This window comes from Callospermophilus lateralis, chromosome 3, assembly GCF_048772815.1.
Source record: "Callospermophilus lateralis isolate mCalLat2 chromosome 3, mCalLat2.hap1, whole genome shotgun sequence".
NCBI classification, from domain to species: domain Eukaryota; kingdom Metazoa; phylum Chordata; class Mammalia; order Rodentia; family Sciuridae; genus Callospermophilus; species Callospermophilus lateralis.
Window position 1 is genome coordinate 120,626,298 of NC_135307.1, and position 27,183 is coordinate 120,653,480.

Genomic DNA, 27,183 nt, shown 5'->3' on the forward strand with positions numbered 1-27,183 from the left:
TCATTGTATAGATCTTTTACCTCTTTTGTTAAGTTGACTCCCAGGTATTTTATTTATTTATTTATTTATTTTTTGAGGATATTGTGTATGGGGTAGTTTTCCTCATTTCCTTTTCAGAGGATTTGTCACTGATATACAAAAATGCCTTTGAGGGCTGGGGATGTGGCTCAAGCAGTAACGAAATCTGCGGCCCGGGTTCGATCCTCAGCACCACATACAAACAAAGATGTTGTGTCCACCGAAAACTAAAAAAATAAATAAATTAAAATAAGAGTAGCCTGCACAACATAACAAGGGCAAGCCTCAAGAAATAGTTTAAAAAACAAAACAAAAATGCCTTTGATTTATGGGTGTTGATTTTATGTCCTGCCACTTTGCTGAATTCATTTACTAGTTCTAGAAGTTTCTTGGTAGAGTTTTTTGGTTCTTCTAGGTATAGAATCATATCATCAGCAAATAGTGCTAGTTTAAGTTCTTCTTTTCCTATAGTTATTCCTTTAATTTCTTTTGTCTGTCTAATTGCTCTGGCGAGTGTTTCAAAGACTATGTTGAATAGAAGTGGTGAGAGAGGGAATCCCTGTCTTGTTCTAGATTTTAGAGGGAATGCCTTCAGTTTTTTTCCATTTAGAATGATGCTGGCCTGAGGCTTAACGTAGATAGCTTTTAAAATGTTGAGGTAAGTTCCTGTTATCCATAGTTTTTCTAGTGTTTTGAACATAAAGGGGGATAAATACTGGGGATGGAGCCCAGGGGCCCTCAACCACTAAGCTACATCCCCAGCTCTTTTTTGTATTTTATTTAAAGACAGGGTCTCCCTGAGTTGCTTAGGGCCTTGCTAAATTGCTGAGGCTGGCTTTGGTCCTCCTGCCTCAGCCTCCCCAGCTGCTGGAATTACAGGTGTGCACCATCGTGCCCAGCTCACATGCCTTCTTATAAGATGCTATGAGAAGTGTGTAGCACCATGTTTAGACTATTCTTGTCAAAAACACTTCACTTAGACATAATCAAGTGTTTAGAACTAACTACATTTATACAAAAATATAAGAGAAATAGAAACGGATGAAGTAACATCATAAGTAAAGAATCAGATAAATTCAGAATGTCAGACATTTAAAAAAGCTCAGTCTCTTCAGAAACCAAATTTCTGGAACACACACTAATACCACTATGTTTGTAGACAGACTGTATTTGTGCCAAGGTCTCTACCTTGAGTCCCTGGGGCAGTCACTGAGGCCAATAAAATCCTTTCTCCAAATGTTTTGAAATGCATAAGATTACAAAATAAAAGTATAAAATAAAATAATTATGTTGAAATATAGCTACTAAGATACTTTAAAATATGGTAGGTACATACCTCATTATGAAGGCATTAAATAACAGGTGCTAACAGCAGGTCTAATAACAGTGATTTCAAAGTAGTGGCGAATGTAAATGATATTTCTGAGATACGTGCAAGAACTGTGATTTCTACAAGCGACAGTCACAGGTGCTGCTGATTATTGCAGATCCTTACCTTCATTTATAATGAAAGAAAATGTTACATATCAATTAGAATTCGGAGAAAATAAAGATGTCATTTTTCCCCCATCCAAGTTTATGAACTGTTGGAATTACATCCATGGCCTTCTAGAATAAGAACTTCAGGTCACCTGGTGTGGCGGTCCCAGGCTGTAATCCCAGCAGCTCTGGAGGACCACTGCCCCTGAAGCTCTCCTGGCAGACACCACTCGAGAGGCCACTGGAGGTGGCTTCACAGGCAGCCTTGTTCTCTCAGATTCCTTTTTCTTTTATAGTAAAAGAAAGCAAACAAAAAATAAAACAAAAAACCAATAGAAATGGGATAGAGAAAAATGTACACACCAAATGGTGGGTAAATAAATGGGGTGAAATGGAACAATTCCTCAAGTTTTTGCCCTGAATTCCATATTTCTGATTTGCTGCACCATGAAAACCTAAATATTTAAATATCACCTGTGTAACTAAAACATAAAGCCAAAAAAGTTAGCTTAAATATAAATACAGAAATAACACCAAGAGGGTGCTAGGAGAAGGAAACTCAGATACCCAAACAACAGTGTCCATCTTTATGGGAGGAACTGGGCAGATGAGGGATAAGGTGGGAAAACCGACTTTCACTTTTTTTTTTTTTTGATCTAATCTGGGGTGCTTTACCATTGAGTAAATACTCAGGTTTTTAAATTTTTATTAAAAAAGTTCTTCTAGCTGTTGATAGATCTCTATTTATTTATACACAGTGCTGAGAATCCAATCCAGTGCCTCACACATGCCAGGCAAGTGTGCTATTGCTGAGTCACAGTCCCAGACCCAGCTTTTTAAATTTTGAGACAGGGTCTTACTAAGTTGCTGAGGGCCTCATTAATTTGCAGGGGCCGGCCTTGAATCCCTGATTCTTCTGCCTTCACTTCCCGAGTCGCTGGAATTACAGGTGTGGGCTACCACCTTCCTCAGCTCCTTTCTAAAATTTTGAATTAAGAAAGTACATATTTTAGATTCCAACTTTTAGAGTACTGGAGTAGTTTTGGTGTGAATGGTCACAGAGGTTCTTCCCCTTTTTAGAATACTGGAAGGGCTAGTAGACACAAGCTGGTATATATTCGACTGCAATAATGAAATGTTTTTTGTAGGCTTTTGAAGACAAAGAAGGAGTTGTGTTAAAAGGAGAACGAAGAAGAAATTAGTGTCAAAAATGGAGAGGCATCCTAAATGGGAGGGTGCAAACATTCTCCCTTTCAGGGTAAGGTTTTTGTTGTTTTGGTACTGGGGATTGAACCCAGAGGTACTTTACCTCAGGGTTCCATTCCCAACCCTTTTCATTTTAAGGCAAGGTCTAAGTTGATTAGGGCCTTGATAAATTCCTGAGGCTGGCCTCCTATTTTGGTCCTCCTGCCTCAGCCTCCGGAGCCTCTGGGATTACAGGCAAGCACAGTCACGCAGGGCTAGGAGGGCAGGTTTAGAAAAGTCCCAGAGACAATACCTGTGTAAAGCAGGTATGTAAGTAGGGGGCTGTTGAAAGCACTTAAATTCCCAACTCAAGTCTGGTGTTTACTCCCTGTTGGGCACAGTGCTAAGCCTTTGCTTGTAGTACACGGAGGAAACGGCCTGTTATTTTGCAGCAGAGCCAACTGGGGGGGTTGTGATCAGGGGAACAACATGAAGAAACCTGTTTACATTGTGTGTACATCACAGATAGACAGGATGGCAAAATAGGGGGCCGACCCGCCGGGTACGGAGTCCCGACCTAGGTACCATGCACGATGGCCTCTTCCGGTGAGCACTAGGGTGAGGGAGACGCAGGAGCCAACAAATGGCCGTAAGCCCTCTAAAGAGCCAGGGGGTGGGCTTCCTGTACCACGAACGTTCCAGAGGCAGGCCTCATGACTGCCGCTAAAGCTGCCCCACGGAGACACCGCCGAGAGGCCGCCCTGTTCTCCCTGGCCACTTCAACACCCAAGTCTGTGTGGCTTTATTTTTTGTTGCGGGGACGCGCACCGGGTCTTTGCCGTTCTTTGGTCCTGGAGGGTCCAGTGCCTTACTCACCCCACCCCCACCCCGCCCTAACGACGCACACAATCAGCTCCGGGCTCCAACAGGCCCGCGCGGCGCAGGGAGAGGCGACTCGAGGTGGAGGAGGGGCGCCCGCCCCTCCCCCGGCTGCACTTCAACGGACTCGGAACTACGCATCCCGGCGTGCCCCGGGACAGCGCGGGCGCAGGGGCGCGTGCGCGGCGGGCAGCCGTTGGCTGGAGCGGCGGGTGCGCGGGTCGCTGTGTTGTGAGGTCTACGGGCGCTGGCAAATCGGGCCCAGGATGTAGAGCTGGCTGTTCCTGACGGCGCGTCTGACGCGAAGTTGGGTGGGGTAGAGAGTAGGGGGCGGTAGTCGGGGGTGGTGGGAGAAGGAGGAGGCGGCGAATCACTTATAAATGGCGCCCAAGCAGGACCCGAAGCCGAAATTCCAGGAGGGTGAGTCTGTGCCCTTGGGAAAAGGCATCTAACGGCGCAGGGGAGGGAGGCGGGCTCGGGACGGTCGAGGCTTGCGGGCCGAGCGAAGCGCGAGCCGCGCCCAGAGAAGGCGGCGGGCTTTGCTTTGTGCGGGGAAAGCGCATTGCAGAGGGTGAGTTTAGTGCGTCATCTGTTAAAAAGGTTTTGTGAAGCGAAAGCATAGCTAGGGCTTCGGAGTGGAGAGGGAGCGCTTAGCGCGTGGCAAGGCCTTCGTGCATGTTATTGTTCTGAGGAAGAGGGCGCGGAGAAAGCAGCCTATTGTAGGGAGGCGACTGGGGCGCCATGGCGGCGGTTAGGGGAAGTGATGTGGCGGTGTGTGTGGGGGAGCGGCGCCTGTTTTGCGAGCTCGCGCCGGGTTCCTGGCCTCGTGGTCAGCAACGGCTGGCGGTCCCGGGCCGTCTGGAGTACCCTCAACCCTCCTCGGGATGGTTGAAATGTTCGATGGAGACATGTTGTTGTGGAGCGTGGGGGTTGCTTTGGCGCCCCGGGGCGGGAGAACTGCGTTGTAAAATGGCCGCTGCAAGATGGCCGCGCCATCATGGCCGCTGGCGTCTCGGCGCCGTGCGCCGGCGCCGCTTCAGGGTAGATGCAGCGCCCCCATGCACGGCGACCTCGCGCAGACCCGGTGCTAACGTTTACCTCAGTGGTGGGTGGGGATTAAGGGGGAAAAAAAAATCCCGTGGAGCGGGTGGGGCGTTTCCGTCAGTTTGTTGTTGCCTGAAGGCATCACTTTAGCTCACTCCAGAGCACCGCGCCTAAATCCTACAGTAAAGTGAGTGCGCTCTTCCTGTACGGTCGCTCGTAAAACAATAATTAAAAGCGACTTCAGTGTTAAGGGCTAAGTCCCTGGTCTTAACGTGATTTTAAAAAATACAGCAGTTTGACCAGTTGCAGTAATATTTGATTCACAATAATTGGAAAGCTTATTATTATTTTGGATTTACTGACGTTAGAATCTGACTTCCAGTGAAGATAGCTGTTCCAGTGCTTCCAGCCCATCTATTTGGGTGGAGATTTAAGATTAAACTGAAAAGGAAGTAAAACTGTAGGCAAAGAGGAACGCTGTAAAACTGCCTTTCTCTATGGATGTACATGCCAGTTACCATAAGTTCCATGTCCAAACGCTTGCATAATTTTCTCATTTAAGATTTTTCAAGAATTTTTTTGATATATATATTTTAGTTTTTAGTTGTAGTTGGACACAATCCCTTTATTTTATTTATTTATTTTTATGTGGTGCTGAGAATCGAACCCAGGGCCTCACACGTGTTAAGTGAGCGCTCTATGGCTGAACCCAAGCCCAGAGTTTTCAGATTTTTAATACGTTAAAATTACTTCCACGAATCATAAAATCCAAACAAGTATATTGAAACTATGATGTATTTAAGGGGCTTCAGGGGGTGTTTTTGGTGATAGGTGGCCATTAATATCTGTTTCTCTCATTTGGGTAAACTGACTTTTTATAGATTTCTTTATTCTTCTAGGTGATTCAGAACAAGGTTTTTGTTTTTGTTTCTTTGTTTTTTTAAGTGGTACGGGTTTTGAACCCAGGGCCTCACATATGCCAAGCAAGCACTTTACCACTAGTCAGTGGGTATAATGAAAATGGTCTGTGAACTTGAATGGGGAGAATATTGTGTTTATCATCTAGCTGAAATTTATTATTTCAATTATCAATTTACATCCTCCCCACAAAAGAAAACAGAAGTATTAGCTGTTCGTTTTTATGTTTCACTGTTACCTGAAAAATATATGAAGCTATTGTTTTTGGTACTGGATATGGAGCCCGGGGGCCCTTTACCACCACTGAGTTACATATCCTTTAATTTTTTTTTTTTTTTAAGTTGCTGAGGCTGATGTGGAACTTGGAATTCTCCTGCCTCATCTTCCCTAGTTGCTGGGATTACAGGCATGTGCCGCCACACCTGGCTTATTATTAATATGTTATTTATGCTCATTGCTTCAAAATTATGGTAGTTAATTGGCTTAGCAGTTAAATCTTGTTTACTGCATTAAATAAGGGACTCCCTAATATTAGAGAAAGCAGTGTTTAAAATAGCTTTGAAAACAGCTTCAACAGTTGTTTTCCTTTGTAATTTGGTGTGTTTTATGTATTTATTAAAATATTCTGAGAGGACATAAAGCTTCACCAGGCTATCAGTACAAAAACTTAATCGCAGAATCCCTCCGGAGAGGCAATCAAGGGTGTCCATTTTGGAGGAAGGAAGTGCTTTAGTTCTAGAAGGATGTTAGAGTGAGGTGGAGAATAACAGCTAACCAGAATCCCTGTGCTGGTTATAGTGGTGTAATTGGAGAAGAGTAAGAACAAAGACACCCCTGGGCAAGATTGTGAAAGCTATTTAAGGTCTTCTACATTTACAGTTATTTTCCAGGTATGTTTTCATTTGAATTTTGAAGCTGAGTTGTATCACCTTTGAGAAATTTTAAGATGTTAAGAGAATATTTTGAAAAAATATTTAGTGCTAACAAGATTATCTTGAAATGCTGTAGAAGAGTAGAAATAAGCATTGTCATAAGATGTTTCTCCCCCCCAATTCTTTTAATTTTTTTTATTTATGTGGTGCTGAGGACCGAACCCAGGGCCTTTTGTATGTAAGGCAAACACTCTACCCCTTAGCTACAACCCCAGTCCCTCTCCCCCCAAATTCTTTTTTTCCCCCCCAAATTCTTATAAATGCAAAAGTTTTTCCTTACACAGTGAAATGTATTTTCCATTAGCAGTTTAAGCAGAGTGACTTTTTTGCACAGAACTTGGTCTTCTACTTGAAGTTCTGTTAAAGCATAGGATAGCACAGTGTCACAGGCCTGTAATCCCAGCCACTCCCAGTGACTTTGTAGGCTGAGATAGAAGGATGGCAAGTTGAAAGCAGGCCTGGGCATTGAAGTGAGACCCTGTCTCAAAGTGAAAGGGTTTGGGATGTAGCTCAGTGGTAAAGCACCCTTGGGTTCAATCCACAGTACCCACCCTGCCACCTCCCCCAATGGGATAAAAAAATCATGGACATCTAGTCGTTGTTTGAGGGAAGACTGACTCTGTCAGGAATTAAGACACTGAGTGAAGTTCCTAGAAAGTACCAACCAGTGGGAGAATGGAAAACTTTGAATTTGACAGCATTTGGGGCAGAATTACCTTTGTAGTTTGATATTAGAAAACATTTAGGGTGGAGAAAGTTTCCTATCTGATAACAGTGGGTTGCTGGTTTCCCAATCTTTTTGTCCATTGCCAAGAAAAATAGGCTTTTTTCTTTCTTTTTAAATCATGGTTTATACTCCTCAGGTAGCTATTACGGATAGGTAACTAGAGATCCAAGAGGGCCTCCGTGCAGTAGTTTTGGTATCAGCAGTCAAGATTTTTTTTTTTAAAGTATGCTATTTCAGAACGCCTTGAAAATATGTCTGGAAAGTGAAATGAGATCCATATATGATCTTTGGTGCTACTGTTGATTAGCAAAGTAGTTTACCCATTTTGGTTCTTGTCCTTGGGATGTTGGAGAAGTTTTTGACTAATCTATTTCTAATCACCTTAAAATTCAAGCTGGATATAGGCCCAGTAGCCTCTAGCAGTAATACTTCAAAGAGGAACTGCACAAAGATTTTATGAGAATTTTGATTTAAAAGTGAAGTTACTGCAGAGTCTAATAAGAGATTCTGTCTCTGGTGAGGCTTGAAATTAAATACATAGTTGAAAAATACTCTAAAAGATCTTTGAGTAATTTTGGGAATTCTTTTGTAGGATGAAATTCAGACTTCATAGCATGACCTATATGATGTTTCATATTTCATAATCTTTGTGACTTTCACATATTTATCCTGTTCTCCAGGGGTAGTGAACTGCAAAGTATTTCTGATAGTGGTTAACACTTCAGTGCTTTTGTACTGAGTTGTTTACACTATCTTCCTTCTTTGTGACTCTCCCAAGTAGCTCATTAGGCATTCTTTCTATTACTTATGAAGGTAGTTATTGAATGAAATCCAGGAAATTGTACAAACCTATTTGTCTAGGTGTGAGGGTCCTTTATTAATCTGTCAGTGCCTTGCACAATAGGTCACATACAAACCCAGATAACTGTATTGAGAAATATTAAGATATGCTGTTGAATTAATTATTTCAGGTTGAAGGTATATCCATAAATCATGTTTTTCTTTTAAAGCTATGCTTTAAAAGCAATACCATGTAATTTTAAAATGGTGGAACCTATAGTTAACTAGAATTGGTCTAGTAGGTTATTTCAGTTTTTACAGCTAAAGCAGTTTGACCCTGTTGAATATACTTTAATTGCCTCTGGATGTGTTGAAACCAAGTGGACAGAAAATTGTGTGAGATCTTTCTGTTGCATACCAAGTGTAATCTGAGGCAATTACCAGAAATTGCCTGCATGATTTGTTTTATCAGTAGAGATGAGATGTCTCATCCAATAGCACTCTTGAGATTTTGTATGGTTTTATTATTCTAACGATGAGCTCAATATATAGTGTAAGTTCTAAAGATGAGGATTTTTTTTGTCTATTGTTTTGTTCATTGTACATTATTGAACGTATTTGAGGAATGAATGCAGATGATGCCTTAAAATTTCAGCCAACTTGCATGCACATTGAAATTTCAATGTGTAGAATATTTTGCTAAGTAAAAGCATGGGAAGTAGAGATGTAGGTGGAGGTTTAAATTCCTAAAACTTACAAAAATACATGAAAAAGCATTTTAAAAATTGGATTCCTGGGGCTGGAGTTATAGCTCAGTGGTTGAGCGCTTGCCTAGTATGTGTGAGGCACTGGGTTCCATCCTCAGCACATAAAAATAAATAAGATATATATAACTTAAAAAACCCCCCTGGATTTCTGGATTATACTGTTAGAACAAATTGATCATCCTCCTCAATAGGTAGCTGCAGTAAATAATTATTTGCTTAGCGGTTGATGATTTAAATAAATTGCTAACACTAATTGTTTTGGTTTATTTTATATGCCCTGGCATAAGCTTATAGTGAAGTTTAATATGAAGTGTTACTCCCTGTGCTTTACCCATTTTTCCTAATATTACTAGGATTATCATAAAAAAATGTGATGGTTCTCAGATTTGAATCTATATATGGAAAGGGTTTAGAAATAATGCAATACTTTTCACTTTTACAGGTGAGCGAGTGCTGTGCTTTCATGGGCCTCTCCTTTATGAAGCAAAGGTATGAAATCTTCCTTTTGAGAAGTTGGCCAAAACTATTGGTTAAATCTGACTTCTAATATCAAATTTCAGTGTTTTCTTTGTTGGGTTCAGTAGGAGAGTTGCTTTTTTTTTCATAGATTGCACCTCCCCCCCTTTTTTTTTGTTCTGGGTTTTTTACTACTTAGTGGGTCAAACAAGTTAAAACATTTCTTACTCATGGTATCTTACCTAACTTAGAGAAGACTCTTTAGGTAAAGTAGCATTTGAGGAAAATGATAGAAAGTGAAGGTTGTGGGAGGAAATAGTATTTTGTAGTTAATAAGGGAGGGCTGCCAGTTACTTTTATATGCAAATATAATCTGCTGAGTAAGGATTGAGCTGATTGTTTTATAAAAATTGAGCTGATTGTTTGGTAACTGAAGGGCTGGGGATGTGGCTCAAGCGGTAGCACGCTCGCCTGGCATGCGTGCGGCCCGGGTTCGATCCTCAGCACCACATACAAACAAAGATGTTGTGTCCGCCAATAACTAAAAAAATAAATAAATATTAAAATTTTCTCTCTCTCTCTCTCTCCCTCCCCCTTTCTCCCTCCCCCCTCTCCCTCCCTCCCTCCCCCTCACTCTCTCTTTAAAAAAAAGGTAACTGAAAATACTAAAAACAATATACTTGTTGGTGCACTGGCTACTTTTAAAACCTGACAGGTGTGCTCCCTCCTTGATCATTGTATGCTCAGGTTATAAAAGCCAGTATAGTACATTTAGCCAAAGATAAATAATGCATTTTGTTTAATTAATTTATTTTTGTGGTGCTCAGGATTGAACTCAGAGTCTTGTGTATGCTGGGCCAGCATTCTATCATTGTGCTACACATCCTCAGCACTTTTTTGTGTGAAGGGGGTAGGAAGGCAGGTTTGTTTTTTTTTTTTTTGTTTTGTTTTGTTTTTTTTTTTTGGTGTGTGTGGGTGTGTGGTGCTGAGGCTGGAACCCAGGGCTTTGTGCAATGCAAGGCAAGCACTCTACCAACTGAGCTATATCCCCAGCCCCCTGCAGGTTTTGTTTTGAGATGCCATTTCCCTAAATTGCCCAGGCAAGCCTACAACTTGGGATCTTTCTGCCTTACCCTTCTGAGTGGCTGGGATTAAGGCATGTACCATTGTACTCAAGTCAAAAAATGTTTCGTTTCTGATAACTTTCTTTTTTTTAATATTGGGAATTGAATTAAACCCAGGGGCGCTTAACCAGTGAGCTACATCCCCATCCCTTTTTATTTTGAGACAGTTTTGGTAAGTTGCTGAGGCTGATGTTAGACTTTCAGTCCTCCTGAGCAGTTGGGATTACAGACTTGAGCTGTACCTGGGCTTCTGATAACTTTTTTTTTTTTTTTTTTTTAAAGTACAAATTTTTTACTAACAAATTAGTAGGGGATTGAACCCAGGACCTTGCTTGTGCTAAGCCTACTCTACCACTGAGCTACAGCTGCAGTACAAGACATACATCTAAACACTAAAGTGTTTTAAAAGTTGAACATAGGGTTGCTGATGTAACTCAGTGTTAAGGGTGCTTGTCTAGCATACTCAGGCCCTGGGTTGAATCCCAGTACCACCAAAACTGAGGGGGGTAACCTATGCACATTATAAAATACAAAATAATATGATGTTCAAGGGCATTTCTACATAAATATCTGGTGGATAGTTTCTTTGTGAAAATATTCTTAGCATAATTATAAATTGTCAGTTCTTTGCTAACCATTTTCACTTTTTGTTATTTGTGTTTTGAATGAATAGATAATGTTTATAGAATTACTAATCCTGTTAAAGATTGATATTTTGAGTGTTATTTCTGTTTTAGGAACTTACCTTCAACTTTAAACTGGTTGGGTTTTCTCTCTGGCAATAAAACACTTCTAGCAAATAACTTTTTAAATGGATATTGAATTAATTGTTGTTTATTTGACTTCCTTTTGAACACTTTTAAATCCAAAATCAGATAATCATCTCTTGTCAGAGTTAATGACTTTGCTAATTGGTTTTGATTTGATTTTTTTGAAGGAATTTAGAGCTGTTTTTTTTTTTTTTGAAAAAAATCAGTATATTGCCTTTCATAAGCTAATTAGATCATTTTGAAATGAAGTTCCTGAATACAGTTTTTTTTCTTTTTAAAGCCCAATTATAGCTTTCATTAGCTGTGCTTCGATAGCTTACCTTGCTTATTAATTTTAAATTTTGGGGTAACTTTTTATGCTATGGGCCTTTTGACCAACAAAATTTACAATTTTGTAACTCAAGTTCTTTAAAATCTTAGTGTTTAGAGTCAATAGTCAAAAAGTTTGTGTAGTTGTCCTTGAAAGATTGGATACTTCAAAGTTATTTAGGAAGCATCTCTTGTTTCTTAATATTTCTAAGTGAATTTGTCTTTTTCATTTCAGTGCGTTAAGGTTGCCATAAAGGACAAACAAGTGAAATACTTTATACATTACAGTGGTTGGAATAAAAAGTGAGTATTAGATTTTTAAAAGCAATTTTTGTGATGTTTTAATGTAATATAGTATGTTTTGAAGCAAGGATAAGCCATTTTAATATGAAGAAATGATTAGAAATGAGAGTTACTAGGCCTTTCATTTCATTTGATTATTTGCAGTACTGGAGGATTGAATCCAGGAACATTCTAGTTCTGACCTACATCCCAGCCCTTTTTGTTTTGAGACAGGGTCTTGATAAATGTCAAGGCTGGCCTTGACCTTGATCCTCCCATCTCAGCCTCATTAGCTGAGATTATAGGTGTGTACTGGTAACCATTTTATTTTATAATGTATGTGAGTTTTGGGAGAATTTTTTAGGTTCTAGTGTGATGTCAAATAGTGGTTGAATGATGAGTAGAAGCAGCCTGTTTTTTTTACAGTTTGGTACATTTTAGGGTACTTTGGCCTTGGCATCAACCCAATGACTATGTATATTTCAAGCAGTTAGACTCAGAACTAGTTGGGTTTTTCTGTGTGAAAAAGGAAACAGTATAAAAGTTGGTTTGAAAATGTGACAGAATTGAACAACCCATTTTTGTGAGGTTTAGAAATATCGTGGGGCCCACAAATAATTTCATCTTAATAAATTTATTTGGGCCTTTTGTAATTTTTACTATGAGAGGTTTTTAATTACTTTTATTAATGATGTTCTTTGCTTCAAAAACAACTAACCAGGAACTAGTTATTTAGGAGTTGTTTCTAGTAACTTAATGCTTTGTGTCATCTGACCCAGGCATGGTGCTGTTGCTTTGGAAAATTTCTACTAAATTTATTGGCACATTGACTTTGATCTTTTATAGTCTTCTGTCCAGGTGACCAACCCAGCACCCTTCCCCACCACAAAGCTATACCTGTTGCTTATTTAAATTTTTATTTTGTTTATTTTTTTAAAAAACATGGAATGTGGGTAGGGATTGTGGCTCAGCAGTAGAGCGCTCGTGTATCGCGGGTGGGACCCAGGTTCGATCTTCAGCACCACATAAAAATAAAGGCATTGTGTTGTCCATCCACACCTAAAATAAATAAATAAATATTTTAAAAAAAACATGGAATGCTTAACAAATTTGCGTATCATTCTTGGGCAAGGGCCATGTTAACCTCCTATATTGTTCTAGTTTTTTTAGTATATGTGTTGCAGGAGCAAACACTTAAAAATATTTTGAGATGGAGTCTTCCTAAGTTGCTGAGGCTGATGTTGACTTTTGGGTTCTCTTGCCTCAGCCTCCTGAGTCACTGGAATCATAGGCATGTACCACTGTGCCCAGCTAAATTTATTTCATTAGGAAAAATTTTTTATATGTTAAATTTGTTAACAGGGAATATTAGACCTTTAACTTCCATTGGTACAGCTATAGAAAGGTAGAAATCTAAAATGCATGAATGTACGTTCTGATAACTTTTTTGAGTTTTCTTTTTTTAAATGAGAAGGTATGTTTTATTTTAGTGGAATATGATTTACATACATTAATGCACAAATTACACATGTAACCTACTGTATTAAATGAGAAAGTTTTAGTTAGCCTAGAAAATTCTCTCATGGTAATGATAAAGTGTTTCTAATAATAAGTAGGCAATATTATTACTTGAGTGATCTTATTGACTTATATTTAAAATACTGAGAAATTAGGAAAATAATGGAGAAAACTGTCTTGGTGTTTTAGAATGTAAACTGATTTTAAATTGATTGATATGCAGAAACAGAAAAATTCATCTTGATCCTGGTGTATCTCAGCTTTCTCTCCATTTTAAAAAATGAAGTGTTAAAACTGCATTTTAGTTTTCAGATACATATTTTGATATTCTACTGATACTCAGTTAAATTGAAAGTGTTAGTTATTAATGAGACTCTCCATTCTCTGTGGGAAAGAAAATATGCATAATGTGAGTGCGGGAAAGTTCAGAGTCCATTCAGGAAATCAAAAGCAAAGCAAATTTATGGGTAGACCTACTTTTCCCTACCTCTCAGCTTTTTTTTTTTTTTTTTTTTTTTTTTTTGCTTGTTTTAGTAGTAAGTAGACATAATACCTTTATTTTACTTATTTATTTTATGTGGTGCTGAGGGTCAAACCCAGTGCCTCACATGTGCTAGACAAGCACTTGACCGCTGAGCCACAAACCCAGCACAACCTCTTGCACTTTTAAAAATATATATATATTTTTTTAGTTTTAGGTGGACCCAATATCTTTATTTTACTTTTATGTGGTGCTGAGGATTGAACCCAGTGTCTTATGCATGCTAGGTGAGCACTCTACCAGTGAACCACAACCCCAGCGCCCAACTTCTCACACTTTTAAAGAACTGTTTAGGATTTGACTTTAATAGCTGTGAATGATTTTTTGTGCTTGACTCTTTTTCATATATAATATACAATAAAGTATATATATAAGTGTACTTTTCTTATTTAATAAAGTATTCTGTATAAAATTACATATAGATGTGTATAGTTCAATGACTGGATTTTAAGTGGCTTTTGTACTTCCTCAGAAATCGTGAAAATACCAAATACTTGTATTTCCTGACTTCACTGTTTAAAAAAACAATCATTTTTCCCATTTGATGGATTATAGTCCAGAAATAAATGAATGGTTGGTTTCTGTAGATGTTTTTTTCCCCTCCACTTCAGGAAATTTAAAGAAATGTCATTATATGTCAGTTTTTTTTTTGTTATTGATTTTTTCTTTCTTTTTAGTTATACATGACAGTAGAATGTATTTTGACATCATACATATACGTGGAGCATAACTTTCAATTTTTGTGGTTGTACATGATATAGAGTTATACTGGTTGTGTAATTCGTATGTGAACATAGGAAAATTATGTCCGATTCATTCTACTGTTCTCCCATTTCCATCACTTCTCCCTCACCCCCACTCCCCGAAATAGATATTAGGCTTTTTATCTCCCTGACTCCAAAGTCTATTAAAGTATATTAATGTATTGGAGATGCATTTTTTTGTGGTTGAATTTGGTATATGAACATAATTTTTTAAAAAAATTGATCTTTAGGAAGCAGGTGGAAACTCTTAAATCCACTTTGAAAGGTGGAGGAGTTAATCAAATGCCGGCAGTATGTTGTGTTTTTAATACTTTTTATAGTCTGCTCATGGATTGTGGCTTTGAGAATTAGTCACAAGCTACTTCAGAAAATTCTGAGATTCTTTTATGCTTGACCTAAAAAATTTTTGTGTGTGTTTGGCCTCCATTTTGTTATTCTTGTGAAGGTACTCCTCAGAGCAGAGGATGTTGTCCATTTCATTTTCCTTGGTTTTGGCAAGGATTTTCAGCTCTTAACCTATAAAGGGAACTAGTATGACTTGGCTTTTACATTAAGGTGTGTTCATTGCGTACATTTTGGGGGAAGGGATTTGTAAGTCTCTAAAATGTATGGCAAATAACAATAGCTCCCTTTGATTTATGGAGAATTGAAATAGATATAAATGTATACTTTAAAAAAAAGATTTTTTCATTTTATAATGGTTTGTAGGCTCTCTTAAAAAATAATTCATAAAACTTCAATCCCCAAATTGAAATTTTCTTAAATTTTAGTTTATGTATACTTTCACAAGCACAATAGAATACTAAGATATATCTAAATTTTCAAAAACCTTATTGGAATTTGTTGACACAGACATTTAAATATTCCATTTGTAAATGAATCTTACTTAATAAAGCTTAAGCTAAATTCTGCACCTAGTTACTGAGATTACTTTGTACTATGCTATCTGTATCAGAAGTGCTGTGAGGCCCAGGCGCTCTGAAAAAACTTTGAAGACACGTGAGGATATTGTAGCCCTTTTTCCTGTTCCTGAAGGAGCTCCCTCAGTACACCACCCCCTCCTGACCTCTAGGTAAATGCATGTTTTAAAGTTTTCTCTAGGAATGGTGTTGAGGATTGCTTTTTATTTATTTTTCCTTTGACTATATTCTATAAGAGGTCAGAGGTGGGAAATTGTTAAAGACATTGCTTTGAGAACACACCTAATTGTGTCACTAAAGGAGCTCCATCAGCAGGAGAAAAGGCTCACTTTGTTCAAAAAGTTCATCATTCCCTAAGAAATATTGTCCTTAAATGAACACCAGCAGAAGTGCCAGAATGCCTTGTCAACATTATAATAGAGTGATTCTATTCTACCTTTTAGTGTTTAAAAAAGTCCTCTGGTCAGCCTTGGAAATTTGTGTATTCATATGTGAATGAATGAAAATAGAGTGGTATAATCTGGTAAATCATTGTAATACTTTAATGTACAAACTTATTTGAGTAATCTAGATGGTGAGTGTTGGTAGAGTTTCTAATGTGTTTCTGACATATACTGTTTGTTTTTTTGTCAGGGATACTGAAGTATTTTGCATGCATTCTCATAATAACCTTATGAGATATAGGTACTTAATATCTAATTATCCCCCATTTTACAGGTGGTGAAAATAAGTCAGAGAGCTGTGTAATTTAGTTATTACACATAAGTAACAAGATAATTGATTTTAGGGTTTTTTGTTTGTTTCTTTGTTTAGGTCAATTTATTATAATTTTTTTTTTTTTTTTTTTTTTTTGGTGCTGGAGATTGAATACAGGGCTTTGTGCATGGTAGACGGGCACTCTACTAATTGAGCTGTATCCCCGGCCCCTATTATGAACTTCTGTTTCATCTTTGGCAGTTGAAAAATTTTAAGATATTTTCGTTCCATAGGCTAATTGCTTAGACAGTCTTTAGCTGTTTCTAAAACTGATTTGAATAATCTTTTAAATTCTGGCAGTTTAAATTTGGAATGCTGCTTCTCAGAACATGAAGTTTTCCTTCTTTACAAAACAACTTTAAATAGATTTTCATTTTAGTTGAGAATGGATTTGTAGTACCATTTCCCATTATTTCAGAAATCCAAGGGCTTGCCTCTTGGATCTTTAAAAATTAATTGGAGGATAGAGTCTGAATCATCATGAAAATGTTTTTGAATAATATTTTTATTCCTTTTCAGTTGGGATGAATGGGTTCCAGAGAGCAGAGTGCTCAAGTACGTGGACACCAATCTGCAGAAACAGCGAGAACTCCAAAAAGCCAATCAGTAAGTTTGTTTTGAGAAATGAATATAGAAGTGAATTAGATTTGGGACAAAGAATGAGCAATGGGAATCAATGTTGGCTGCCTGCCTGCCTATAAAATGATTATAGGTACGTGTCAGTCGTTGTGTTATGCCTTTGACTTCAAGTAATCAGACAAGCTTTTTCTAGGTAAAGGAAATAGCAACCTATCATTGTTTGCAACTGTCTTTAGAGGTTGGTTGAAAACACAGCTGCATGTAGTTGGGAATTGCTATAGGTATAAACTCATTGTTAAGACTACTGTCTTACCTCTTGAGCTTTGTGGAAGGCACAATTGGTGGGGGAAATGAGGTATTCCTGTTATTACATATCTCTCCATCTCTGGGAACAGGGCAGAAGGGACTCTTTCAGACTATGTGTGTATGGTTTGTAAGATAATTGTTCTCATTTACATTTTTTTTTTAAAGAGAAAATTAAAAATTTTTTTTTTTTTAGTTTTTGGTGGATCAACATCTTTATTTTTTATTTATATAAAAATAAGAGATCGAACCCAGCGCCCCTCGAATGCCAGGCCAGTGTGCTACCGCTTGAGCCACATCCCCAGCCCTCATTTACTTTTAAAGCTGAAGTGTGTACTAAAAATATTGGAATCAAATTAAAAGAAAACATTTGGATTAGTGAATTTTAAAACAGAAATGGAATTTTCAGTTATATGAGACACCTATTACGGTCACTCTTTACTACATTGATTTTAATTTTGGTAGATGTGGAAGAGCCAAATATTAGGCCTTACATTTTTGCCTGAGTTTTGATTTTTGTAAATATATTGTCATTTGTTTAACTTGTTAAAAACTTGGTTCCAGAAGTGTATAAGCTTGGGAACCTTGATTTGAATATAAATTCTAGATTGACATTAAGCTGGCACAATTCATTTTTTTTACATAAATACTTATTTTTTTAATGTTTATTTTGTAGTTGTAGTTGAACTAAAACTATTTCATTTATTTATTCTTATGTGGTGCTGAGGATCAAACCCAGGGCCTCGAAGGTGCTGGGTGAGCGCTCTCCTGCTGAGCTACAACCCAAGCACCGCCCCTTTTTTTCAAGTGTATAATCTAAATTCTATTATAATGTTCATCACAAATGTGCACCCTTTAAAACAGTAACAAAAGTACCATCAACAACATACATGGAGAAATCCTTGCAACTAAACACAATGTCTTAAGTTCTGGGACTCTGAGCATGCTGCCCACAGGCTGGAGGAGACATCTTCAGGTTTAAGGAAAGGGGAAACCTACAAAAGGCACAACCACTGGCTACCCCTGGAGAACCTCTTAGTTATTTTCTTGTTTTTATGATGATCCCAATTGTAATTATTTTTGAAGGGAGCAGTATGCAGAGGGGAAGATGAGAGGGGCTGCTCCAGGAAAGAAGACATCTGGTCTGCAACAGAAAAATGTTGAAGTGTAAGAAGCTCTTTGTTTTAATTTTGCATACTGTTTTATAATTCAAACTTAATGCTCACTATGTGTTAGATTTTATTGAAAGTGGAAACTTTTTGGCCAGGTATGATTAACTCACATATGTAATCCAAGTTCCTCAGCTATTAGAAGGTTGAGATAGGAGTATTGCAAGTTTGAGGCCAGTCTGGGCAACTTGGTGAGACTTGTCTCAAAAAGTAAAAAGGGCAGGGGGTGTGGCTTAGTGGTAGAGTGCCACTGTGTTCCGTTACCCAAGTACCATCAACAAAAATAAAAAGAAAAAACAACTCTGGAACATGATTAGAACTTAAAATCTAATCGAGACTAGTGTAGCCAACTTAGCAGGACTGTCTCAAAAAATTAAAAGAGTTGGGAGCTCAGTGGTAAAGTGCTCCTGGGTTCAATCCCGGTTAGAACTTAAAATCTAATCGAGACTAGTGTAGCCAACTTAGCAGGACTGTCTCAAAAAATTAAAAGAGTTGGGAGCTCAGTGGTAAAGTGCTCCTGGGTTCAATCCCCCAGTACGGCCAAAAAAAGAAAAACAATTTTTCAGAAATGCTTATTTTCTACTTTAATATTTTTCTTGGAAAAACAAGTCATTTTAATGAATGGTCACGCACACCACCCCCACCCCTTAAGGTTTTGTTTTTGTTTTTGTTTTTAAACAAAAAAGTTGTTGTATATATGCTGTGGTGAGAATGTGTGAGGCAAGCCTTTACCACTGAGCTACACCCCCAGCCCCTCATGCACTTCTCGTTAAAGGAAAACGTGCTTTCAAGTGTGATTTATCTGAAGAATTTACTTTTCTTTGAAACCAGAGAAATCTTTACTCATGGTTTTAGAGTTAACGATCTTTTTTACTAAAGTCTTAAGTGTTAGTGATAAAAGGTAATTATACGTTTTGAGGGCCAGTGGCTTTAATATTTTATTGTGAGAATATAATTAGTTTGGCAAGGATTAGATGTTATTTTTTCAGGGTGATTCATATAAATATTCTATGTTCTGGTTCTTTGGAAAGTGACTGTGCAGTAGTATTCATTAGAATTTGATTAGCAGTTGAATTCTTAAAAGGCATTCATTTTCTTTTTTTTAAAGAAAAATGGAGTTTTATCAGTAAGTAAAACTTTGGTTTATAATTCTTTATCACTGTGCTAAAAGTGGCAGTGTGCCTAAGTTTTTTTTTTTTTGTATTTGAGTATAAAATGTTATGAATGACTGAGTAACTACATGAGGTAAAGTTTTTAGATTGAAAGTTCTCATCCTTGAAAAATGGAAACCTTGACAGTTGTCTACTGGATCTTTTAACTACTGAAGCAGGAGGATCCCAAGTTCGAGGTTAGCCTGCGTAGGGGATTAAGGATGTAGCTCAGTGGTAAAGTACCCTGTACTTTTTTTTTTTATTATTAATATTTATTTTTTAGTTTTCGACCGACACAACATCTTTGTATGTGGTGCTGAGGATCAAACCCGGGCCCCACGCATGGCAGGCAGGCGCGCTACCGCTTGAGCCACATCCCCAGCCCAAGTACCCTGTACTTAATCCCCAGTGCCATCCCTCATCCAGGAAAAAAAAAAGCAATTAAATATGATGGGGATTTTAAGGGTTATTATTATTTTAAGGATTCTTATTTTGCTTTGAGGTTTTAATATGACTTTCGTGTCCAGTTTTGTGCTAGTGCATCTTCAGTTTTTGGTAACTGTATATAGTTTTCTCTCTATACATATTAATGCTTCTGGCTATTATAAGATACCTGGAGAATCAGATTTACATTCACTACTTTAGAAGTATAGGTTTTTTCATGTTTGGATGCATGTTTCTCAATAGGGAATGTGAATTTTGTTGGCATTTAGGCTTAATGTAGGCTGTGCTTTGGTGATTCATTATTTAGTGAGTCAAGAACTTAAACAAAATAGAATCTACCGGTTTATTATGTAAACAAACTACAATCTAGCGGTTTCTGTTTTGATGATATAAATCAAATATCAGCAATGTATTGTATGAAACATTGCACATTTTGAGACACAAGTTTGCATGCTTCATTAATAAAATGAGCAAGAATGTTGAAGCAGTAGTACATAGATAGCCCTTACTACTAGGATTCATTGAAGTACAGTTTATAGATTCTTCAGAGTTGAGATCAGTTGTCAATATTTTTAATTTTATAGAGTGTGAATAAAGATTGAATGTAAAGTCTCTTGGTTTCTCTTTGTCTTCATCTATTGTTAGCATGTATAAGTAAATTTTATGTTTTATCTTGACTCAAATACTGTCCCCATAATATTCTATTACGAATGTTAACTTTATAGAGGCAGGGAAAAGCCTATACTTCAAATTTTTTTTCAATAACCAAACGTAAGTTAATTTGATTTCTGGCAGGGGGATAGCCCCAAGACTTATAGAACAATAAAAAACAAGATTCAGGTGTTATGATAAGATTCAACTAGAAGTAATGTATAATTGTAGATTATATTTGTCAATGGTTTTTGTGTTTTGGAAATAATTATGCAAAGAGACAAAACTTTTATAATTTGGCAGATATAAATAGACTCAAATTATGTTGCTATTATAGATAGAGATACATCAGCTTTAGGAGGAAAGTATAGTATTGAAAATGAGGGAATTTAGTTTTAGGGGAAAAAAGTAAAAGTTTAGATCACTGGACTAACATGATTGGTGTTTAAGGAATGTACAAATCTAAAATCAAAAAGTAGTGTTTTGGAAAGGAAAACGAAAATAATCAAAGTATTACAGCTTTTAAAACTCCTTTTTTTGGTGGAACTAATAAAAATTCTTATGAACTTTTAACACGTAATTCTGGAAGTATGTCTCCTAAAGCATTCTTGGTTTATTTTTTCCATTTTGTGGAGGAAGATGAGAAATTAAACATCAATAAAAATACTTGTGTTTGAGCCCTAAACTATGATTTAAGTACCTCATCCATAAAGACAGTATTTTTTTGTGAATTTAATCACGATAAAGGGGAACTCAAATAGTTTACTAGAAATAACTTTGTTTTTCCTTTTCCCCCCTCCTTTAGGAAAACCAAAAAGAACAAACAGAAAAGTAAGAATATTAACTTTCTTTAAATTAACCTATTTTGTCTTTATAGCATTTGTATTTTAAATTTACTATTTTAAAAACTGACATTTTGAAGTAAGCTTAATATGTCTATTAATGGTCTCAAATATGAATCTCCCCGGAAATGTACACAGTGGTAGAGGCCTAACTGATCTTTTTCTTTTTTTTTTTTTAACCGTGAGAAACTAGTAAGGATTTCATTATTTTCATCTGCTTTAGTCTCATGTTTTTAATAATGGAAGATGGTGATATTATTAAGTATAGCCTGTACTAAATGTTTGGTGGAGATATTCATAAAAGTTGTTTCACGTAGAATTATGATTCTTAGATTCAAATAACAAGCCATGTGATGGAGAAATAAAGAAGGCATGTTAAGAGTTTGTTTTCTATAGAGTTTCTTATTTTTATTTGCTTACCTCTCCCCTGCAACCTACCCCCCACCAATCCCCACCCCTTTTGTAGCACCTGGAAATGGAGATGGTGGCAGTACCAGTGAGACACCTCAGCCTCCTCGGAAGAAAAGGGCCCGGGTAGATCCTACTGTTGAAAATGTAAGATTTTAAGTTTTTTAATAGCTTGTTAGATTTCTAGTCTAAGTCATGTTATGTCACAACAAGAAGTAATCATAGAACTTTGGTTCCCCAAAGCATTGCTAACATGCTTAACTAATGAAATTTCCTATTTTGGGGTAAAGGATATATTTGTATATATCTTTGTTTCCATGTGTAGCTCTAGATTATCCCTACCTTCAATTTGTCATCAGTGTTTAAGACTATGTCTTTGTGTTAGATTGGGTAGACCTACGGGATCACAACAGATGGTTTATTAAATTTCAGCATGGTTTAATAAAACCATGGCAAATACTGTGAAATCCTATGAGTTTCACATATGTGTGCATGAATATAATAGTTTTAAGATTCCTACTTAAGTTGTATAGTAATGTGTTTTATTGTTATATATAATATGCAAAGTTAATGAATTTGTTAATAAGAGTTCTAATTGACATAACATTACTGAAGTTGAAGTTTCTAAGTAACAGTAGTTACTAGCTATAAACTTACTAACAAACATTGATATGTTCTGAAAATAAGTACTTTGGGACAGATTTTGAAGACAACTTTTATAAATTAATGATGTTCCTTTATAGTTGTATTTGGGGTGCTCATGTGAACATTACAATGAATGGGAAAACTAAAAACTAAGCCAAAATGCTCCATTTTCAAAAGGAAATTCACCGAGAATTTTTACCTTAAAGTAAACATGCACAAAAAAGTCTTTAAGAGTTGTTGTTAAGCAAAGAAAGGTTTTATTTTTATTTCTTGTTTTTTTTACTAGGAAGAAACATTTATGAACAGAGTTGAAGTTAAAGTAAAGATTCCTGAAGAGCTAAAACCATGGCTTGTTGATGACTGGGACTTAATTACCAGACAAAAACAGGTAAGTTGGGGCTGGGGGTGTGGCTCAAGCGGTAGCGCGCCTGGCATGCGTGCGGCCAAGGTTCGATCCTCAGCACCACATACAAAGAAAGATGTTGTGTCCGCCGAAAACTAAAAAATAAATAATAAAAAAATTCTCTCTCTCTCTCTCTCTCTCAAAAAAAAAAAAAAACAGGTAAGTTGAAAACTAGACAGATTATAAGCTCTGTGCTATGTATTTGTGAGCACAAAGAAGATGATACTTGAAGTTTGAAGCATGACTGATAAATAATATTTTGAGAGACTGAAAATTACTTCAGGAAAAAAAAGCACTTGGAGAGGAATAAAATATGTAATTATTTTATGACAATTTTAAAGAATGTTGGATATAGCTGATATTTTGAGGTTGCTGGGGCTGGAATTCATCCAGAAAATTAAGAGAATCATTTTTTATTGGTCTGTCATTGGAAAATGAAAGATCTGCACATATCTATCTCTACACATAGCATTCTCTGCAGAAGAACCTGAATCTCATTAAGGTTCTAGGACTCATTTTCTACTTTATATGATGGGACTGTTGAGTAGAGAGGGACACGTTAAACCCCACAATAGTTACTTAAATGCAGAATGAGAACACATTCAATGATTTCTTTAAACAGACAAATGGTGTAGGTAGGGCTGGAGGTTATGGATGACTGATGACTGTGAGACTCAAGAGACTATAGATTATGTGGTCTTGGTCTGAATTCTGATTTGTTGGGAGGATTATACAGCTGCAGCTAAGCTGTCAAAATTTAAGCTATGGCTCTCCTTCTTAATGGCCATGGCCTCAGACAAGCTCCTTGATCATTTTGTGCCTTAGTTTTTAATACATTTAGTGGAATAATAGTCCCTACCTTATAGTATTGATAACGAGGACAAGAAAGACAGTTCTGTTACTGCTTCAGAATGAGTCTAGCACATAAGATGCTAACAGTAAATAATGCCTTCATAATATCATTGAAATGTGGTGTATTCTATATGTAGAGATTATATGTATGACCAGCAGATTGTCAGTTTTAGAGTTGTATCTTCAGGGGCTCAGTTGGTAGAGTGCCTGCCTACCTTGCACAAGGCCCTGGGTTCAATCCCCAGCACCACAAAACAAAACAAAGCTGTATCAGTATGATAGTCACTAGCTTATTTAAATGGAGCTAAATATAATTAAGATTGTAGTTCTTAGCAATGTTATCCATGTTTCAAGGGCTGAATAATAGTGCCTTCTCCTATTTTGAAACTCTTGTTGCATAAAAGCTTACCAGTACGATTTTTCACAGAAAAAGAATATTTGTATTTATGTAGATTTTTGTTTCGTTTGCATAGCTCTTTTATCTTCCTGCCAAGAAGAATGTGGATTCTATTCTTGAGGATTATGCAAATTATAAGAAATCTCGAGGAAACACAGATAATAAGTAAGAATTAACCCCTTTAATACACTTAGAGAATTTTTCTTAAGTATTTTTATTCCCAAATAATCTCCAAAGTTATATTTTTGGAATATTAGTACCATCATTAGAATTTCACTGGTTTGATTCAGGGGCTGGCAAACTTTTCCTAAAGACTCAAATAGTGAATATTTTAGGTAAAATTGAAGCAGTTGTATAGGTACTTATGGAATCATTTAAAATTTAACCATTTGAAAGTATAAAAATCCTCTTATTTTGAGGGCCAAACTTGGCTTCAGCATATTTCTGAAACTTATTTTATGTATCCTTGTTAAATTTTTTATTTAAAAAAGAAAAAAAATCTCAGCAGTAGTTTGTAGTAGTTTCTCACTACTAGTTTGTCCTTGAATTCCTTACTCTTGAGTTGGTTGGATTAATTTCTTTTTCAGTTTTTGGTGACCAGTTGTGGAAATAAATGGTTTTTGTTCATTTTCAGGGAGTATGCTGTTAATGAAGTTGTGGCAGGAATAAAAGAATACTTCAATGTAATGCTGGGCACTCAACTGCTCTACAAATTTGAGAGACCACAGTATGCCGAAATCCTTGCAGATCATCCTGATGCACCCATGTCCCAGGTGTATGGAGCGCCACATCTACTGAGATTATTTGGTAATATACCTTTTGGAAAATGTGATTTTATTTATTAGCTTTTAATAATTTTTTTGTGTTCCCTAAATGAGTGAGGGGTAAAATCATTAACATTCTAAACCCTGACTACAGGGGTTAGGGGTATAGCTGAGTGGTAGATTGCTTGCCTATCATGCAGGAGACCCTGGGTTTAATGCCCAGCACCACAAAAATGGGAGGGACAAATCCGCACAGCTTCATTGCAATTTGAACTCTTGTCTAAAAGTTAAATAGCAAAACTTGTTTTAAAATCATGTAATTTTCAAATTTTGATGGTTGTATTTGCTCACATAATTGAACTGGGATTATGTTGCTGCTTTATATGTAACTTTGCTAAATTCTTTTGTTTCTGTAGTACGAATTGGAGCAATGTTGGCCTATACACCTCTGGATGAGAAGAGCCTTGCTTTATTACTGAATTATCTTCATGATTTCCTCAAGTAAGTTTAAGTGTGGTTGAAATTAGACGCAAGAATTGGTATGATATACTAAAAATTGGTGAGATAGGAGAGATTGGTACTAATTGCTAAAACAATGTAGAATAGGTATTTAATGGAACAAATGATAGAGTTGGCATATAAGTGCTTAAATCTCAAACCTATTAAAAAATGTAGAGTAATATTTTCATATTCTGGTACTGTTGTGTATAAAAGAATTACCTTTAATTCACAAAGAAGACATGTTTTCTTTATTCAGTAAAAGGATGAACAAACTAATGAAAAGTGTGTCACAGGAGATTTATAGAAATGGCAGTAGTAGAAGGGATCATTAAAGCATGTTCAACAGTGTAATAAAATAGAAATTGTTGATCGTTAAAGTACCTCTTGTTACAGGTGTTTCTCCATTTCTTCAATCTCAGTTTAAAAGATTGAAGAAATGGGCCTGGGAATATATCTCAGTTGGTAGAGTGCTTGCCTCACATCCTTAAGGCCCTGGGTTCAATCCCCAGCACCAAAAAAACAAATAAAAGATTGAAGAAATGGAGAAAAGGGAAATACTGGTTGCTTCATCTTTGGAAAGAGCATTTTTTTATAACGGGGAATTGTGAACAACCAAGCAGCTTTTAAATGATGAGGTTGCTCCACATACTGGTAAGGAAAGATAGCAATGTTGTCAGTTGAAGAAAAATTAAATTTTTTACTAGTGGTGAGGCATGGTTGGTAGTGGTAAGGCGTGGTATAATTCCCCTCATTTGGTGAGAAACAATTTAATTTTTGCAAAACATTTGATTTTCCATATATGAGTCATAGTTAATTATCTTGAGCCTACTGGTAGGAAAAGTTAGTGTTTTTATTTTCTACTTTGAAAATTTCCGTACTTGGATTTTTGCACAATAACCATGCATTTTATTTCAAAACAAAACAAAACTTTGTAACTGCAACATGGACCTGGGGAATCTATGGCCTTTGTTCTGCTAAAGATAATTATCTTCTCTGGACCTTAATTAATTACTTACTTAATTTTATAGTTCTTGGGGATCAAAGCCAATGTGCCTCTCACATGCCAAGGAAGTGCTGTGTCACCTAGCTACACCCTCAACACTTTTTATTTTTTATTTTGAGACTTGGTCATATTAAGTTATATTTTCGAACCTGTGTTCCTCTTGCCTCAGCCTTCTGAACTGGGATTATAGGCATGTACCACCATGCCCAGCTTGAGTTTCCTTTGAAAGCAAAAATTTACTACCTTTTGGGTAATACTGCCATATAATAGGATAATAGCTGTTAAGAATTGTTCAAAGTTGATGAAGACAAAAATTCCTCCTTGTTTAGAAATGAGGAAGGATACTTTATTCTTTATAGCTGTATGTTATATGATCTCTTTGCCTGGATTATAATTAATCTGGTTTTTCTGTGAGGTAGTGATTATTATTTTTAGTAAAATGTTAATAGGCTTATGTATAATCCATGTTATGTAGGAAAAGATTTGTATCAAGATAAAGATTTTTAAAAATTTGTTAATGAATAACATTTAATTTTTAGGTACCTGGCAAAGAATTCTGCAACTTTGTTTAGTGCCAGCGATTATGAAGTCGCCCCTCCTGAATACCATCGGAAAGCAGTGTGAGGAGGTGTACTTCATTCACTTGTGTTTGGATCTCTGTAAACACATTTTTGTTCTTAGTCCTTCTCTTGTACAAATGATGTACTTTGAAGATGTTAGTGTATAACAAAATTGATGTTTGTTTTCTGTTTGAATTTAAACAGAGAAAATAAAAGGGGTTACTGCTCCTTTTTTCCTTTCTTTTAATTTCATTTCAAAGTTGCTACCAGTGTATTCAATGATGGACAACAGAGAGACATGCTGTAGAGTGTTTGCCTAGTTGACAAAGCTGCTTTTGAATG

At 36.7% G+C, this 27,183-nt stretch overlaps 1 protein-coding gene and 1 non-coding gene across 3 annotated transcripts; one reads left to right on the top strand and one right to left on the bottom strand.

The window, feature by feature from the left end:
• The first annotated feature begins 3,879 nt into the window (after positions 1-3,879).
• Positions 3,880-27,183, top strand: Morf4l1 (mortality factor 4 like 1). 2 transcript variants are annotated; one of them, XM_076851225.2, is made up of 13 exons: positions 3,880-3,981; positions 9,172-9,218; positions 11,624-11,691; positions 15,449-15,565; positions 16,689-16,775; positions 18,138-18,218; positions 21,272-21,297; positions 21,775-21,863; positions 22,648-22,749; positions 24,090-24,178; positions 24,648-24,820; positions 25,194-25,278; positions 26,821-27,183. In XM_076851225.2, the coding sequence occupies exons 1-13, from the start codon at positions 3,942-3,944 to the stop codon at positions 26,903-26,905; spliced, it is 1,089 nt and encodes a 362-aa protein (XP_076707340.1). In that variant the 5' UTR covers positions 3,880-3,941; the 3' UTR covers positions 26,906-27,183. The 2 variants fall into 2 exon arrangements, with proteins under 2 accessions (XP_076707340.1, XP_076707341.1); XM_076851226.2 differs by lacking the exon at positions 15,449-15,565 and having other exon boundaries at positions 3,881-3,981.
• Positions 12,757-12,864, bottom strand: LOC143396041 (U6 spliceosomal RNA). The gene has a single exon (XR_013090932.1). It is a non-coding gene; the product is annotated as a U6 spliceosomal RNA (small nuclear RNA).